Genomic DNA, 18,513 nt, shown 5'->3' on the forward strand with positions numbered 1-18,513 from the left:
CCAGTTGTCTTTATGTCCTTATTTCTGTCACAGTAGATATTTGCCTATTCTGTTTAGTTTTTTTAAGTGCACTGTTTTTGGTTTCTTTTGTGTTAAGTTTTCAGGTTTATTGTCATTATTTCTTACTTGTACATATGCATTTGTTTATAACTGTCCACTATATTTTTTAAATATACCATGTTTCTGTGCTTAAAGGGAACTTAAACTGAGAAGGATACAGACTTTTCCTTTTAAAATAAACTGAGAAGGATATGGATTTTTCCTTTTAAAATACCAGTTGCCTGATTCTCCTGCTGATCCTGTGTCTCTAATACTTTTAGCCACAGCCCCTAAACAAGCATGCAGATCAGGTGCTCTGACTGAAGTCAGACTGGATTAGCTGCATGATTGTTTCAGGTGTGTGATTCAGCCACTGCTGCAGCAAAAGAGATCAGCAGGACTGCAACTGGCATTGTTTAAATGGAAACATCCATATCCCTCTCAGTTAAGGTTCCCTTTAAAAAAACCAGAAAATACACTAAATACTCATATCTCAATCTACAGTTCGTATGAATAAGGGTCACCTCACCACCACCCCTTTGCATCATGGACTTTTTGGGAGGGAGATCCCAAAATGTTAAAATGCTAGAGGAAGGACCAATGTGACTATCCTATAAGAAAGGCTGCAGTTGTTCTCCCTGCCAAGAAGCCACACATGACAAGAGGAGCAGAAACTCAAGTATCAGATATAACAGTGAAAACATCAGATGCATGTGTGGAATTTATGGCCACACAAACCAATCATACTTATATCAGAGGACCTTCTAATCCAGTGGCGTAGCTAAGGAGCTGTGGGCCCCGATGCAAGTTTTACATGGGGCCCCCCAAGCACTTTATACATAACAATTGATATGGCGCACCAAAACCTGCCAATGGCAACTACAGTGTCAGAGGTGCAAGAAGGGGATGGGGAACAGTTTATTAATGATTATTACTATTCAAAGTATCTATAGAAGTGATTATTATGAGCACAGGACCAATAGAGATCTAATACTGTAGTTAAGGGAGGGCCCTTTGGGGCCCCTCTGGCCCAAGGGCCCCGATGCGGTCGCTACCTCTGCACCCCCTATTGCTATGCCCCTGCTGGTGGCTCTAGCACCAGTGCAAAATTGTGTCTCATGATGACCTTTGCTTTTACACTGCTGTCTACTCTGAACTAAAGACTATACCAATGTGTTGGTAATATTGTTTTCACTCATGCTTCCGAAGACGAGCCGCTCTGTACTGCGCATGCACAAGCGCCCTCTCTGGTGCACTCGCGTGTGTGCAGTACAGAACCGCGGGTCTTTGGAAGCCCAAGCACTTCCGAAGACTGACGATGTCCCCCGCGGCGGGAGATTCAAACCATGGAACCTGCGGGGGAAGGAGGACACTGGGAGGAGAACAGGAAGGCTCATTAGGATCAAGAGCCTTCCCTCGCCTTAGATTAGTATCTGTTTTTTTATTTTAAAATAGCCTTTAGATTCACTTTAAGGTACCCTTTAAATTCATTAGGAAATATTACTAGGTTAGGTAATGACTTCTTGCCTTTTAGTCATTGTTTTTCTGTTTTAGGAGACATGAACAAAAACATTCTTGTGTCCCTTCTCTTTGTGTCTTTAACCAAGAAGTGTCTGCCTCCGTTTCTCTCCATCTGCAATGAGTTAAAATTAAATGCAGGGGAAGCAGAATGCAAAAGAGAAGGGAGGGGCAGGGATATGAAATATGTCATTGACAGGGTCCACCTAATACCACTGAGGAACAATGTTTAGGTGAACATATCAATCAGGATTCTTCTAGACCAGGAGAGACAGAGAAAGGACCAGGATCAGGAACAGTGGACAGCATTTAGTGTTACACGCCCAAACTTTTGCAGGCAATATATGCAATAAAGTATATATTTAAAATGGTAAGAATAAACATTGCCAGTACTGTGTCTTTGCGAAATGTTTCCTTTATCTGGCTTTAGTTATGCTTTAAAGATAATCATTTGTGTGATCATGTACAATAGAACAATAAAAGTGATTCAAATGTGCATTCATTATAAAAATACAAAAGACAATATTCATAGGATTTTTAAATAGATTTTCCTTTTAACACTCACCGGATGGTCAGCATCCAATTCAGAGCCATACATTAAGACCCGGTGGGAACACTTGTCAAGCTCTGAAATCTTTCTTGGAAACCACGGGACTCCATCAAGCTCTCCTTGAAAGAAATAACCAATTAAAAAAAAGTAAGAAAAACTAGAAAAAGAAAAACTGTAATAGACACTCAGTATGACCAAAATTGTACTAGAGTTCTTCCAAGTAAACAGGGGAAGGTTTCTGAAAATTAACACAAACCCCACATCTTTAACCACTTCGGGACCACAGTCTTTTCGCCCCTTAAGGACCAGAGCCTTTTTCTCCATTCAGACCACTGCAGCTTTCACGGTTTATTGCTCGGTCATACAACCTACCACCTAAATGAATTTTACCTCCTTTTCTTGTCACTAATACAGCTTTCTTTTGATGCTATTTGATTGCTGCTGCGAGTTTTACTTTTTATTATATTCATCAAAAAAGACATGAATTTTGTCAAAAAAATGACTTTTTTAACTTTCTGTGCTGACATTTTTCAAATAAAGTAAAATTTCCTATACATTTGAGCGCGAAAGTTATTCTGCTACATGTCTTTGATAAAAAAAAAAACATTCAGTGTATATTTATTGGATTGGGTAAAAGTTATAGCGTTTACAAACTATGGTGCCAAAAGTGAATTTTCCCATTTTCAAGCATCTCTGACTTTTCTGCGCACCTGTCATGTTTCATGAGGGGCTAAAATTCCAGGATAGTACAAATACCCCCCAAATGACCCCATTTTGGAAAGAAGACATCCCAAAGTATTCAGTGAGAGGCATGGTGAGTTCATAGAAGATTTTATTTTTTGTCACAAGTTAGCGGAAAATGACAGTTTGTGACAAAAAAAAAAAAAAAGTTTCCATTTCTTCTAACTTGCGACAAAAAAAAATGAAATCTGCCACGGACTCACTATGCTCCTCTCTGAATACCTTGAAGTGTCTACTTTCCAGAATGGGGTCATTTGTGGGGTGTGTTTACTGTCCTGGCATTTGGGGGGTGCTAAATTGTAAGCACCCCTGTAAAGCCTAAAGATGCTCATTGGACTTTGGGCCCCTTAGCGCAGTTAGGCCGCAAAAAAGTGCCACACATGTGGTATTGCCGTACTCAGGAAAAGTAGTATAATGTGTTTTGGGGTGTATTTTTACACATACCCATGCTGGGTGGGAGAAATATCTCTGTAAATGACAAATTTTTTATTTTTTTTACACACAATTGTCTATTTATAGAGATATTTCTCCCACTCAGCATGGGTATGTGGAAAAATACACCCCAAAACACATTATACTACTTCTCCTGAGTACGGCGATACCACATGTGTGGCACTTTTTTGCACCCTAACTGCGCTAAGGGGCCCAAAGTCCAATGAGTACCTTTAGGATTTCACAGGTTATTTTGAGAAATTTCGTTTCAAGACTACTCCTCACGGTTTAGGGCCCCTAAAATGCCAGGACAGTATAGGAACCCCACAAATTACCCCATTTTAGAAAGAAGACACCCCAAGGTATTCCGTTAGATGTATGGTGAGTTCATAGAAGATTTTTTTTTTTTGTCACAAGTTAGCGGAAATTGATTTTAATTGTTTTTTTTCACAAAGTGTCATTTTCCGCTAACTTGTGACAAAAAATAAAATCTTCTATGAACTCGCCATTCTCCTAACGGAATACCTTGGGGTGTCTTCTTTCTAAAATGGAGTCATTTGTGGGGTTCCTATACTGCCCTGGCATTTTAGGGGCCCTAAACCGTGAGGAGTAGTCTTGAAACCAAATGTGGCAAAATGACCTGTGAAATCCTAAAGGTACTCATTGGACTTTGGGCCCCTTAGCGCACTTAGGGTGCAAAAAAGTGCCACACATGTGGTACCGCCGTACTCAGGAGAAGTAGTATAATGTGTTTTGGGGTGTATTTTTACACATACCCATGCTGGGTGGGAGAAATATCTCTGTAAATGACAATTATTTGATTTTTTTTACACACAATTGTCCATTTACAGAGAGATTTCTCCCACCCAGCATGGGTATGTATAAAAATACACCCCAAAACACATTATACTACTTCTTCTGAGTACGGCGATACCACATGTGTGACACTTTTTTGCAACCTAGGTGCGCTAAGGGGCCTAACGTCCTATTCACAGGTCATTTTGAGGCATTTGGATTCTAGACTACTCCTCACGGTTTAGGGCCCCTAAAATGCCAGGGCAGTATAGGAACCCCACAAGTGACCCCATTTTAGAAAGAAGACACCCCAAGGTATTCTGTTAGGAGTATGGTGAGTTCATAGAAGATTTTTTTTTTGTCACAAGTTAGCGGAAAATGACACTTTGTGAAAAAAAAAACAATACATATCAATTTCCGCTAACTTGTGACAAAAAATAAAATCTTCTATGAACTCATCATACACCTAAAAGAATACCTTGGGGTGTCTTCTTTCTAAAATGGGGTCACTTGTGGGGTTCCTATACTGCCCTGGCATTTTAGGGGCCCTAAACCGTGAGGAGTAGTCTTGAACCCAAATGTCTCAAAATGACCTGTGAAATCCTAAAGGTACTCATTGGACTTTGGGCCCCTTAGCACAGTTAGGCTGCAAAAAAGTGTCACACATGTGGTATCGCCGTACTCAGAAGAAGTAGTATAATGTGTTTTGTGGTGTATTTTTACATATAACCATGCTGGGTGGGAGAAATATCTCTGTAAATGACACATTTTTTTATTTGTTTTACACACAATTGTCCATTTACAGAGAGATTTCTCCCACCCAGCATGGGTATGTGTAAAAATACACCACAAAACACATTATACTACTTCTCCTGAGTATGGCGATACCACATGTGTGACACTTTTTTGCAGCCTAGGTGCGCTAAGGGGCCCAACGTCCTATTCACAGGTCATTTTGAGGCATTTGTTTTCTAGACTACTCCTCACGGTTTAGGGCCCCTAAAATGCCAGGGCAGTATAGGAACCCCACAAGTGACCCCATTTTAGAAAGAAGACACCCCAAGGTATTCCGTTAGGGGTATGGTGAGTTCATAGAAGATTTTATTTTTTCTCACAAGTTAGTGAAAAATGACACTTTGTGAAAAAAACAATAACAATCCAATTTCCGCTAACTTTTGACAAAAAATAAAATATTCTATGAACTCATCATACACCTAACAGAATACCTTGGGGTGTCTTCTTTCTAAAATGGGGTCACTTGTGGGGTTCCTATACTGCCCTGGCATTTTACGGGCCCAAAACTGTGAGTAGTCTGGAAACCAAATTTCTCAAAATGACTGTTCAGGGGTATAAGCATCTGCAAATTTTGATGACAGGTGGTCTATGAGGGGGCAAATTTTGTGGAATCGGTCATAAGCAGGGTGGCCTCTTAGATGACAGGATGTATTGGGCCTGATCTGATGGATAGGAGTGCTAGGGGGGTGACAGGAGGTGATTGATGGGTGTCTCAGGGGGCGGTTAGAGGGGAAAATAGATGCAATCAATGCACTGGGGAGGTGATCGGAAGGGGGTCTGAGGGGGATCTGAGGGTTTGGCCGAGTGATCAGGAGCCCACACGGGGCAAATTAGGGCCTGATCTGATGGGTAGGTGTGCTAGGGGGTGACAGGAGGTGATTGATGGGTGTCTCAAGGTGTGATTAGAGGGGGGAAATAGATGCAAGCAATGCACTGGCGAGGTGATCAGGGCTGGGGTCTGAGGGCGTTCTGAGGTGTGGGCGGGTGATTGGGTGCCCGCAAGGGGCAGATTAGGGTCTAATCTGATGGGTAACAGTGACAGGTGGTGATAGGGGGTGATTGATGGGTAATTAGTGGGTGTTTAGAGGAGAGAATAGATGTAAACAATGGATTTGGGAGGTGATCTGATGTCGGATCTGCGGGCGATCTATTGGTGTGGGTGGGTGATCAGATTGCCCGCAAGGGGCAGGTCAGGGGCTGATTGATGGGTGGCAGTGACAGGGGGTGATTGATGGGTGGCAGTGACAGGGGGTGATTGATGGGTGATTGACAGGTAATCAGTGGGTTATTACAGGGGAGAACAGATGTAAATATTGCACGGGCGAATTGATAAGGGGGGGGGGTCTGAGGGCAATCTGAGCGTGTGGGCAGGTGATTGGGTGCCCGCAAGGGGCAGATTAGGGTCTAATCTGATGGGTAACAGTGACAGGTGGTGATAGGGGGTGATTGATGGGTAATTAGTGGGTGTTTAGAGGAGAGAATAGATGTAAACAATGGATTTGGGAGGTGATCTGATGTCGGATCTGCGGGCGATCTATTGGTGTGGGTGGGTGATCAGATTGCCCGCAAGGGGCAGGTCAGGGGCTGATTGATGGGTGGCAGTGACAGGGGGTGATTGATGGGTGGCAGTGACAGGGGGTGATTGATGGGTGATTGACAGGTAATCAGTGGGTTATTACAGGGGAGAACAGATGTAAATATTGCACGGGCGAATTGATAAGGGGGGGGGGGGGTCTGAGGGCAATCTGAGCGTGTGGGCAGGTGATTGGGTGCCCGCAAGGGGCAGATTAGGGTCTAATCTGATGGGTAACAGTGACAGGTGGTGATAGGGGGTGATTGATGGGTAATTAGTGGGTGTTTAGAGGAGAGAATAGATGTAAACAATGGATTTGGGAGGTGATCTGATGTCGGATCTGCGGGCGATCTATTGGTGTGGGGGGGTGATCAGATTGCCCGCAAGGGGCAGATCAGGGGCTGATTGATGGGTGGCAGTGACAGGGGGTGATTGACGGGTGATTGACAGGTGATTGACAGGTGATTGACAGGTGATTGACAGGTGATCAGGGGGGATAGATGCATACAGTACACGGGGGGGGGGGTCTGGGGGGGGGTCTGGGGAGAATCTGAGGGGTGGGGGGGTGATCAGGAGGGAGTAGGGGGCAGATTAGGGACTTAAAAAAAAAATAGCGTTGACAGATAGTGACAGGGAGTGATTGATGGGTGATTAGGGGGGTGACTGGGTGCAAACAGTGGTCTGGGGGGTGGGCAGGGGGGGGTCTGAGGGGTGCTGTGGGCGATCAGGGGGCAGGGGGGGGGAAATCAGTGTGCTTGGGTGCAGACTAGGGTGGCTGCAGCCTGCCCTGGTGGTCCCTCGGACACTGGGACCACCAGGGCAGGAGGCAGCCAGTATAATAGGCTTTGTATACATTACAAAGCCTATTATACACTGTTGCAGCGGCGATCCGGATGCCAGTAACCCGCCGGCGCTTCCGAACGGCCGGCGGGTTACGGCGAACGGGGGGCGGAGCCAGTCCCCGGCGGCTGATCGCGTCACGAATGACGCGATCGCCGCATAGCCACTCCCGCAGCCGCCCCCGCCGATGGGCGTATTGCGGTCGTTTGGGACCGGTCTTTGCCGCCGCCCATCGGCTGGGGGCGGTCGTCAAGTGGTTAATAATGAATTCTTTTTTTTTTTTTAAATCTATCTTTTCACGATAATTAACATAATTCAGGTTTCGTTACTGAAGTTGACAAAATGTGTAAAAAATGGATGGGAAAAGTTAAATCCCTAAAGCCTTTTGTCCCTAAAGCCCGTCTTCCAGCCAGGCAGTGTGTAGGTGAGAGTGAGCGAGTTTAAGGGTGGCAGTTGCTGCACGTGCTAGTGCCGCTCTGGCAGTGGCCACACATGTATGTTCAATAATGATAGTGGTGTGCTGCATAATGATCTCTCTCTAAATTGCTTTGACAGTATCCATAGTGGACAGACTGTGAGCAGAAAGTCCAGGTGCTGATAATACGCAGTTGCTGCCTGTGAGTCGGGGCAGCTATCATAAAGGGTGAGCATGCTAGCTGTGTTTGGAAAGATGGTTGGGCTCTTTGCGGGTGACCCGATAACAATCACTGGTGGTTACACTGGGGAGAGGACCCCCTTTCCCCCATTGCTGTTACAACAGTGTACATCTTGACGTTTTATGTTTGATTCTGTGGAAAACCAGATTTAAAAAAGACTGGAAGAAAACGATCATAAACAGTATGGTCTAAAGGGAACATTTTAAAGTATTGTATGAACATTTGGTCAGTGCACTTGGAACCTTCTTTTGTATGTAAGGCAGGATTGTTTATTTACTTAAAGTATTAGTGTACTTATATTTAAGTATAATTAACTTTAATGGATCACAGCTAATTATCCACACTTACATCTGGGCACAGCTTTAAGGCCCGTACACACGCCTGACTGCAGGCAATGACGGGTCCGTCGTCACCTCCCGCTGGGCAGGCGTTCCAGCGACAGTCCGGCGTGTACAGCCTATCTGCAGACTGATACGGCTGTTTCTGAGCGATCCGCCCCGGCGGATCACTCAGTAACAGCCTTATCAGTTCGCCGACAGACTGTACACACGCCAGGCTGTCTGCTGAAAACCCGCCCAGTGGGAGGTGACGACGGACCGGTCGTTGCCTGCAGTCAATCGTGTTTACGGGCCTATACTTTCAATGTAATTTATCCACTATATAAAACTTATCTTGGGGCAGAGGGTTGGAGTTGGGTGTAATCGGCAACTTTCATCGGCTACAAGGTACATAGTTTATCGGCAACAGGCTATATTAAAATTACCCGCTACAGTATTGGTAAAAGAACCAAAATGTATCAACTATACTAATCCTTTTATCACCTATAATAAAAATGATCCACTACAGTAATAGCAGCACTATCAGAAGATAGTGTTAGGCGGGGTGGTCTTTAAGGTTAAGTGTGGGGGGGGGGGGGGGGCTAAGGAATAAAATAGTGGTTATGCTGCTATTTTTTTTTATCCACTACATAGTTCCAGCTATAATCACGGGTAAATTTAATTTGGGGCTATTTTGAAGGTACAGGATTTAACGGAGACCCGATCAATAATGCAATATCCTTGAACGATTGATTTCAGCCAATTTGAATATTCTAACTTGCCACTTGTATGAATAGTAAAAGCTGTTACTCTCTGTCATTACTGAGAGTAAACTAGCTACACTACTCTATATGGTAATACTTTGAGGGACTTAATAATGAAGATAGACTGTAAGCAGTGTTGGAAGTATTCTGGTTGGAAACAACATACTGTATCATAAGCAAAACCATGTGGAGACAAAGGAGAGCTCTGGGGAATGAGGCAATCTCTGATGTAGCTTGTTTATGGTTTTGCCTCCTTGGGGGAAGTCCTTTGTCGCTCTGCTCCTGTGTCCTTGTAGGTGCCAATAAATAAAATATGTTACCTTCATCTTCTCTCCACTTTCTCTCAGCGGGATTCACAGAGATGACATTTGGCTGAAGCTTCAGCAGATGAACCAGCTCCTGGTATTTCTTTTTAGTGCATTCAAATTCCACATAGATCTCTGCTTCAGAGCTTCCTTTTTTGGACTTTCTTGACTCGATGTGACTAATGCTTACATATTTTTCCTACAAAACGCACAATAAAAGATATTGTAAAATGATGGTGATTTCAGCAATCCAGTTAGCAGCTGTATTCTGACATTCCAAAGTCATGGTATGGGTTTTTCACTCAGTGCAATAATGTCCGTCATACATTTCCTAGTATTTTCAGTAAAACCCTAAATTATTATTATTATTACTATTATTATTATTATTCATGTATATAGCACCAAATCTTCCAAACCACTGTACATAGTGCAAAAACAGACAGTGGGAAGCCTAAATACACGAGAAGTTCAAAACTGTACAATCAGGACATCCAGCAACACAAGTACAAATACATCCATAGTTGATGTATGGTTTGAAACATCACCAATGTAGGTACATATTATTATAATTTATTGTAATTATAAAGCGCCAACATATTATGCAGTGTTGAACAATAAATACATACAATGGTACAAAGCATGACAGAAGTAACGCAACAAGGTTATACAACATAGAACAACAAAGTTACACAAGGCAAACAGGGTACAAAATACATGATCATGCAATTTGGGGCTGGTTAGGTGGGTCCAGTAATACAAGTACAAGGTGGTCATAGAAAAGGAGCACACTGGCCTTCCAAAAAAGGTCTTGTACCGCCTACAGCTGATACAGAATTCTGCTGGCAGACTGCTAACCAACCAACCTCGTCACTGCCACATAACGCCAGTCCTGCACTCCCTTCACTGGCTACCTATAGAATGGAGGGTCCTATTCAAGATCGGCCTACTGACATTTAAATCCCGGAATAATCTTGGCCCTGGATACATGAAAGATATATTGCAGCTGCATAACAATCCCCGCATTCTCAGATCTAATAATCTAAAAATCTAGTCATACCCAGAGTCCACTTGGAAACTTTTGGTCCCAGAGCCTTCTGTCATGCTGCCCCTACGTTTTGGAACTCCTTACCTCAACAGATCAGGACAGCTCCATCCCTGGACGTGTTTAACTCCAGACTGAAAACCCACCTGTTCAGTTTGGCATTTGAAGAAATATAACTTTTGTTGTGTGAATACTTCATTCTTCTACCAATTACTGAATCTGAGAGAGCCTAAGCACTTTGAGTCCTATCGGAGAAAAGCGCTAGAGAAATGTTATTGTATTGTATTGTATTATTGTATCATGTACAATACACTAGGGAAGGAAGGACACTGCCTAAGGTAAGGCTGTAGAACAGGGGTCTCAAACTCACGGCCCGCAGGCCATTTGCGGCCCTCGGTACAATATTTTGTGGCCCGCGCCGGCAAAAGCAAAAGAGACACGGAAGCGAACTATTTTACCTTATAGTTCGCTTCAGTGCTCCCAAGTAATCTGCCGCATCCCCGCCGCTAAACGAGGGCTGCAGAGCCCCCAAATCCCCCGGGGCAAACATCCACGACTGCGCTGAGGGACAGAGCTTTTAGCTATAGCTCTGCCCCTCCTGACGTCAATCGTCGCATGGATCGCCGCCTCTCCCCGCCCCTCTCTGTGAAGGAAGAGTGAGAGGGGCAGGCAGAGGCGGTGATCCGCCGCGATTGATGTCAGGAGGGGCAGAGCTGAAGCTGAAGGCTCTGCCCCCTCTAGGAAATGCCGGCGGATTGCCCCCCGGGCGATTTGGGGGCTCTGCCGGCCTCGTTTTGCGGCGGGGACACTGGGGATTACTTGGGAGCACTGAAGCGAACTATAAGGTAGGGCACTTCATGTTCAGAAGAAATAATTAAAACTGTTAATAATGACATTTGAGGACTTTTTTTGTGAAATCCCTTATGCGGCCCAGCCTCATGTAGACTTTGCCTCCTGTGGCCCCCAGGTAAATAGAGTTTGAGACCCCTGCTGTAGAATAAGTATTCAGTAGAGAGTTATTGTGTGGTCCTATCTACAGTAGTTTGTCCATATAATAGAGTACACAGGGCCAGATTTATGGAAAGGCCACAAAGGCCCAGGCCTTGAGCAGCTACAGCCAGGGGGCACCTGGACATGAAATAGGAGTTGCTACATATGAAAGAGAAAGTTGCAAATGGTGAGCAACACGTGAAAATGGGAAGCTGATGCTCAAAAGAGCTGTGCATAAAAGAGTGTATGCATACATGGATATTGAAAAGGGAGCTCCACATGGAATAGGAGGGATGCTGCTGGGAGTTCTAACATACTTGGCCAATGGGCAGAAAAAAGGATAAATCTGGCCTTGAAAGTACAGCAGAAACAGGAAACTAAGGGGAGGTCCCTGCCCTTGCGAGCTTACGATCTAGAGGGTAGTGGAGTGAAGACGGTATGGGAGGAGATACAGGGGAAGCAGATTAGGCAGTGAACTTCCAATAAAAGCTATGACAAATTATAAGCTTGTCTGAAAAGGTGTCATTCTGATAATGAAGGTGTCAATTTAATAATAATGCCTACTTTTGTATTTCTTAAATATTATCGCCAGATATTTACTTCCCTACAGCATGAAGACGTTTCTAGTTATAGTGGAACACCAACCAAAACATTTCTTTAAGTTCTGAGTAGTACTGAGTAGCATCATCAGATTTTTATTGCTGTCTGTGTTCTCATTCAGATAATTTCTCCACTCTTCCTGTCACACATTAAAGAGAACCCGAGGTGGGTTTGAAGAATAATTCTGCATACAGAGGCTGGATCTGCCTATACAGCCCAGCCTCTGTTGCTATCCCAAACCCCCCTAAGGTCCCCCTGCACTCTGCAATCCCTCATAAATCACAGCCACGCTGCTGACAAACAGCTTGTCAGAGCTGGCTGTGTTTATCTCTATAGTGTCAGTCTGCTGCTCTCCCCGCCTCCTGCAGAACTCCAGTCCCCGCCTGCATCCCTTCCCTCCCTGCTGATTGGAGGGAAGGGACGAGGGCAGGGACCGGAGCTATGCAGGAGGCGGGGGAGCAGCTGAGACTGACACTACAGATGTAAACACAGCCTCACAGCACGGCTGTGATTTATGAGGGATTGCAGAGTGCAAGGGGACCTTAGTGGGGTTTGGGATAGCAACAGAGGCTGGGCTGTATAGGCAGATCCAGCCTCTGTATGCAGATAACATTCTTTAAACACACCTCGGGTTCTCTTTAAGTGAGTGAAATTGCTCCAAAAGGGATAACGAAAGCAATAATTACTTAATAGAGCTTCTACCGATTTCAGACAAAATCAAAAACGAATGCTTGAGATTACCCGATTCCCTGCTGGCAGTTACAACACAGGAAGGAGATAATTTTTGGGTGGGAACCTAAACAATAACATTGTCTGAGAGACCCTTCCCCCATTATATCCAAAACTAACAAAAAAGTTTCAGCTTGAGTTTCAGATTAACTTTCACTCTCCATCCAAGCCTTACTAAACAGGTCAGAGGCATCTATCCAGTGACAGGCACGTTTCCACTCCAGTACACGTTGTCACAGAGCTCTGGCAAGTGAATAGACAGCATACAACTACGGTTTAAATGACACATACAAGATTAAAGTAAAACTCCACATCTGCTGCAAAATAAACAGCTTTACACTTTGCTGAGATTAATGTAAAACTATATATAGAACTGATATTTTTCACAGCACATTACAGAGTACACTGAAGAATTAATGTTATTTATCTTGTACAAAACTGTACAGTTGGTGGTAGATCAAGTAAACAATGTTCCTGACGTTGATAACTACCACCTGTTTAGAGCAATTTTGTTGCAAAAGTGGGATTTCACTTTAAATTCAATACCAGTTCTGGCAATTTTAGGGCAAAAGTACTATGATCTAACATTAATTTGTCTTTTATTTTACAGGCAGTTCATGTCCCAACTATATTGAAAACTGAAAGACTACAGCTGAACTAATGTCAACAAACTCAAACTGAAAACAAAAGTCCATGAACATGAGCCCACACTGATCAATTCACTTTGACATGCACTTGGCCTGGAGTGAAACTTATGTTTAAATGGGCCGAGTAAAATTATTTAAAATAAACACATGATGTACTTGCAAATGAATATTACATACTCACCTCGCCGTCAGCTCCTCTCATAAGCCCACCATTTTCTTCTAACAATGATCCCTTCCAGTTCTGGCGCTTTGAGTCCGCCAGGAGAAAAGCACGATATAAATGTTATTTGTCTTGTCTTGTCTTCTGACACAATTTTGTCAGAATTGAAATATATCAGTTGCTGTCAGTTATAACTGAAAGGAAAACATACTGTTTGTGTATGGTAATATCCTTGCTTCCCTATGGCTCAAGTGGGTGATATTACAGTTTAACAGTGTGCTGACCTGGAAGCTGTTACAGGGTCATTGCCATATTTAAAATGGAGGGCAGAGAATTCCATTGATCACAGTGGACAAAATAGATGTAGGAGAGGAGAAAGATTGATGAGTAGACTACACAGGAGGTAAGTATGACGTGTAAGTTTATTCTGACTTTTAATTTTCAGTTCAGGTTTGCTTTAATTGAACTCAAAAGTCTGTGTATATTAGCCCTTAGATAGCGATGATGAGTAGATTTGACCAAGAAACAAATCTCTCTCTGATCGAATCTGATTAGAGAGAGATCTGTTAGCTACCCATATACAGCAGGACGATTCTCGTTTAATTTCATGCTGAAATCGATCCAGAATCGGCCTTGTGACGCTGCATGCAACCGCCTCGCCTCTTTCCTCCTAATGTTGTGTCCCCCCGGTGCCCCGTGCATGTTATAAACTACCTGTCCGCGACCTTTGCTGCTCCGGGCGCATTCTATTCTTCATACACACGCTCCACATGGTTGCCTTGTAACGTGGCTGCGCGTATGACGTCTGACGTCATACGCCCGCCCTTATTAGGAAACCACATGGGGCACGCTTGTATGTAGAGCGGAATGCGCCCGGAGAAGCGGAGGACAAATGGAGGCTGCGGATAGGTAATTTATAACATGCACTGGACACCGGGGGGGGGGGGGGGGACATTAACATTGGGGGGACAGCACCGGGTGTTTCGACACGTTTGTCAATCATCCCAAAATTGCACGCCATTACTGCCACGCACCCGATTGAGCAAGTCGGCCCTACATCTTGCAGCATGCGCAATCGACTTACGTGACCAATTTCGTTCTGAAATTGGTCACATTGTTATCAGTCGGGCATGCACTTGCCAGCACCGATTTTCATCCAATTCGATTATAATAATCAAATCGGATGGTCAATTGGCCGTCAAGTCACCTGATGTATGGCTATGTTAACTCTGACTGTGATCTGATATGATTCAAGGTGTCATATCCTAACAAATTAACAGCAGACAATTTTAAATATCTCAGTCCACGGTTGCTGGATGACTTATGTTATGAAGAAGCCTTAATAAATCAGGCCCTTTGTGTAATAAAAAAAAATGCTCAGAAATGCAATTTTGAGCACCTGACAGCTCCTCATGTTTCAGCAGAGTTGTGACAGTAACAATGATCTCTCCAGTGACATGGGCTCTTTCATTTGACAAGACTTTAAATACAAGTGAAATAAGTTTCAAATTTATGGTCAAAAAAATGATTCCCATCGTGTGCAGATTTAAAAGAACTATGGTCAGGCAGGTGAGAAAACTCTAATCAGTCGTACAATTATCTGACATACCTTAAGGACCTCTCAATTGATTTCTGTTTTAGATCAAGTTTTAAAGCATGTCCACACATCTAGGCTTAACAGCAGTGTCTTTCTTGTTTGATTAAATATCACCATAGAATGGACTGCGCATCAGTTGCTGCCTGCGGTACTGCAACAGAATTAGTTTTGATTGACAGTTGATATTTTTATGGAACAAGTTAATTAAACTGAAAATTTACCAGACTTATGTATGACAACCTTTACTTCTCTCCCTTCAACCTGTCATTTACTGCAACTGTGTGTTACATAGCTGGATTAAAGGATCAGTAAAGCAGAAAATGTATTCATTTAACCACTTTTTATTAATCACTTGAGGTCCATAGGCTTACATCCCCCTAGTGACCAGGCTATTTTTTGCAATTCAGGACTCTGCAGCTTAAATAGGTCGCTGCAGAGCCATACAAATTAGCACACATGTGAATCCGCCCCCCTTTTTGGCGCATTGGCGCGTGCGATCCCCTGCAAAACCCCACCCCAGGACTTGACGCCTTTCGGCGTTAGGTGGTCCTGGTGCTGTCACCTTCCCGACACTTATCGGCGTTAGGTGGTCGGGAAGGGTTTAAAGTGTAACTATGCTGTTAATATGACTATCTATAACTGTTTACTTTACATCTTGCCCTATTCAACAATACAGAATACTTGCCTTTAGATCTCAGTCCTATTGTTCAAAAGCAGCTGCTTGTATACCTGTCTTCCACTGCTGTGCTTGCCTGCTTTCTGTTCCCCATCTATCTAATGCAATATTTCCTGACTGTCTAGCATCCATTGTTACGTTTGTGCAATGGAATAGATAACCCTGGCTAATGATATCCTTGATCATATATAACATTTTTCCTTATCTTACCCAGAAATGGAGTCAGGCATGGAACCCACTACAAACGCTATCGCTACTTGCAATCGCTAGAGTTTTGTATAAGCGGTTTGTATGAGCATTTTTTCGATTTTAAAAAGTGTAATTAATTTGCCAGCGGTTGTGTAGTGATTAGCGATTTTCTGATTGGTCCTTTCAATTAATTTTCATTTTGTTACAGCTTGTTACAGTGTGCAGTAATGTAAAAACGCTAGCGAAATCGCTCTGTGTAGGTATTGACGAGCAATTATGCCAGCGTTTATATACTTTACATTGCAAAACGCTAACGCTAATCGCTAATGCTCAAAAATACTGCATGTCCTAAGTTTTGCGATTTGGTAATCGCAATCGCTCCAGTGGAATTTGGCCCATCCATTAAAATTAGCTGAGTGTTTAAGGGAAATCGCTAACTGTTTGAATCGCTCCCTAAACGCTCAGAAAATCGCTCTAGTGGGTTCCACCCCTGAAATGCGGCCCTAGGCAAGATAGCAGTTTTTGCCCTCCACTGACGGTCATCTGGCTTATATCTCTCCAGGCCCTAGGTAACTGCCTAGGTTTGCCTTGTTGATGATCCGCCTCTGATTTTGCTGGGTTGTTGTCATGGAGATATCTGCCCTCCTTTGATGCTTGTGGGATCTTAACATATGAATAGCAAAGGAAGAAACTACAGCGCCTTTTGACTTTGAGCCAAAAAGCTTTTCTATTGATGCACATGAAAGCCAAATAATGCATATAATATTTTGTACAGATTCTTTTGACTGTGCCAGGACTCAGCTGCTATACAGACTAGTTTTAAATGCTGCCTTCAGATGAGGGGCGAGCCAGAAGTCCTGAACTCAAGGAGGAGAAGATGCTTCCCTCTTCTTAGGATATCTGGTGATGTGCAGCTGCTGTGTCAGGGGCAGCGAGGGAGGATACAACAAGGAGATGCTGCACTGCCTCAGGGAGAGTGTGGTGCACTACTGTAGCTGATGCCACCTTAAAGAGAATCTGTATTGTTAAAATCGCACAAAAGTAAACATACCAGTGTGTTAGGGGACATCTCCTATTACCCTATTACCAATTTCACCGCTCCCCGTCGCATTAAAAGTAGTCAAAAACTGTTTTAAAAAGTTTGTTTATAAACAAACAAAATGGCCACCAAAACAGGAAGTAGATTGATGTACAGCATGTCCACACATAGAAAATACATCCATACACAAGCAGGCTGTATACAGCCTTACTTCTGAATCTCAAGAGATCACTTGTGTGTGTTTACCTTCTGTCCCCAGCTTCTCTCATGCACTGAACATTACAGGCTTCCTGCAGACAGCTCTGCCTATGTCGTTAATTCCTTAGTATGTGACAGACCAGCTCCTTTCACAGCCTCCAGAGGAGGATTTTTATCCAGCTCTCTTCTATCACTGATAAGATAGCAGAGAAGCTGCTGGCTTATGTAAATAAAACACACACTGGAGTGTGCATAGAGGAACAGTTCAACACTGAAGAACTTGGCAGCCTTCCAGACACAGGCCGACAAGTCTGACAGGGGAAAGATACATTGATTTATTACAGAGATGGTTATAGTAGAAAGAGCTGCAGCAAGCCAGATCACATTAGAATAGGTTTAGGAACTTGTAGGATGGTAGAAAAAACGTTGTAATTTTTGTTACAGAGTCACTTTAAGCTGGTTTTCATAGTTTGTTAACAGCCATCTTGTCCATGGCAGTAATAAGATGGGTAAAGTAGACCTGAAGTCTTGCACAGGATAGAAGGAAAACATAGAGAAAAGGCACCCTGTATGTATTTAGAGAGTTTAGCCTGTCTAATTCCCCCTCATCTGTGAATAATCACTGGTGTAATTTGATCTCTCAGCCAAGTCAGCTGGCTGCCTCGGTAGAGCAGCTAATTTGTAAACACAGGATGTTCACCTATGTCTGCTTCCAAGACAGCAGGAAGTAGACACACTGCAGATTTATTTCAGGATTTGTACCAGCTGCCACAATGAAACAGTTTTCGTATTATTATTCTGTTGCGTATCTTTTAGAGCAGAGAGGAAGTTCTGAGTTCAGGTCCACTTTAAAGGCACAATGCTCTGTGTCCGTCCCAGAGAGAGGAAGGGAGTGAAAATCTCTCCAACAGGAGAAAAGAAGCAATAACACCCTTCCCCCTAAGCTTCTAACCCCTTTCTGCATAAAAACTAGGATTAATGATTTTCCTGTAATTCACTGGGTCTTTATGCAAATTAGCACTGAATCCCTTCCTCTCCATGAAACTGTAAAACCGGAGTTTAATGCTACTTTAGTGCCTGATTTTTTTCCCTTGCAATATTAACACCTAATTTACAATGTTCTCTGCATGGGGAAAGAAGAGATGATTTAGATGCTAACACTGCTTGAGATTTTCCTTTGGCTCGCTGTGTTCATTACGAAATACAAACTACACTGTTGTTTGTCTTCTGTCGTGCTCTCATCTGTATTGGCTTGGCGCTGTTCGATCTGGGTGGCGAGAGATCATTCGTTTTTTAAGCAGTGTAATTACTTGATTGTGGT

The 18,513-nt window shown here is 43.4% G+C and overlaps 1 protein-coding gene across 2 annotated transcripts in view; it reads right to left on the reverse strand.

Annotated features, from left to right (window-relative positions):
• Positions 1 to 18,513, reverse strand: part of TPH2 (tryptophan hydroxylase 2) — a 364,990-nt gene that overhangs the window by 281,551 nt on the left and 64,926 nt on the right. For both annotated transcript variants that reach the window (XR_011030020.1, XM_068272748.1), the window contains exons 4-5: positions 9,341 to 9,524; positions 2,123 to 2,226 (exon numbers count right to left, since the gene is read on the reverse strand). Coding sequence is in view for 1 of the 2 variants with exons in the window: in XM_068272748.1 (XP_068128849.1) it covers positions 2,123 to 2,226; positions 9,341 to 9,524 (288 nt within the window). In the remaining variant the exon portion in view is untranslated. The remainder of the gene's footprint in view (positions 1 to 2,122; positions 2,227 to 9,340; positions 9,525 to 18,513) is intronic.

The sequence above is a fragment of the Hyperolius riggenbachi genome, chromosome 3 (genome assembly GCF_040937935.1).
Source record: "Hyperolius riggenbachi isolate aHypRig1 chromosome 3, aHypRig1.pri, whole genome shotgun sequence".
Taxonomy (NCBI): Eukaryota; Metazoa; Chordata; class Amphibia; order Anura; family Hyperoliidae; genus Hyperolius; species Hyperolius riggenbachi.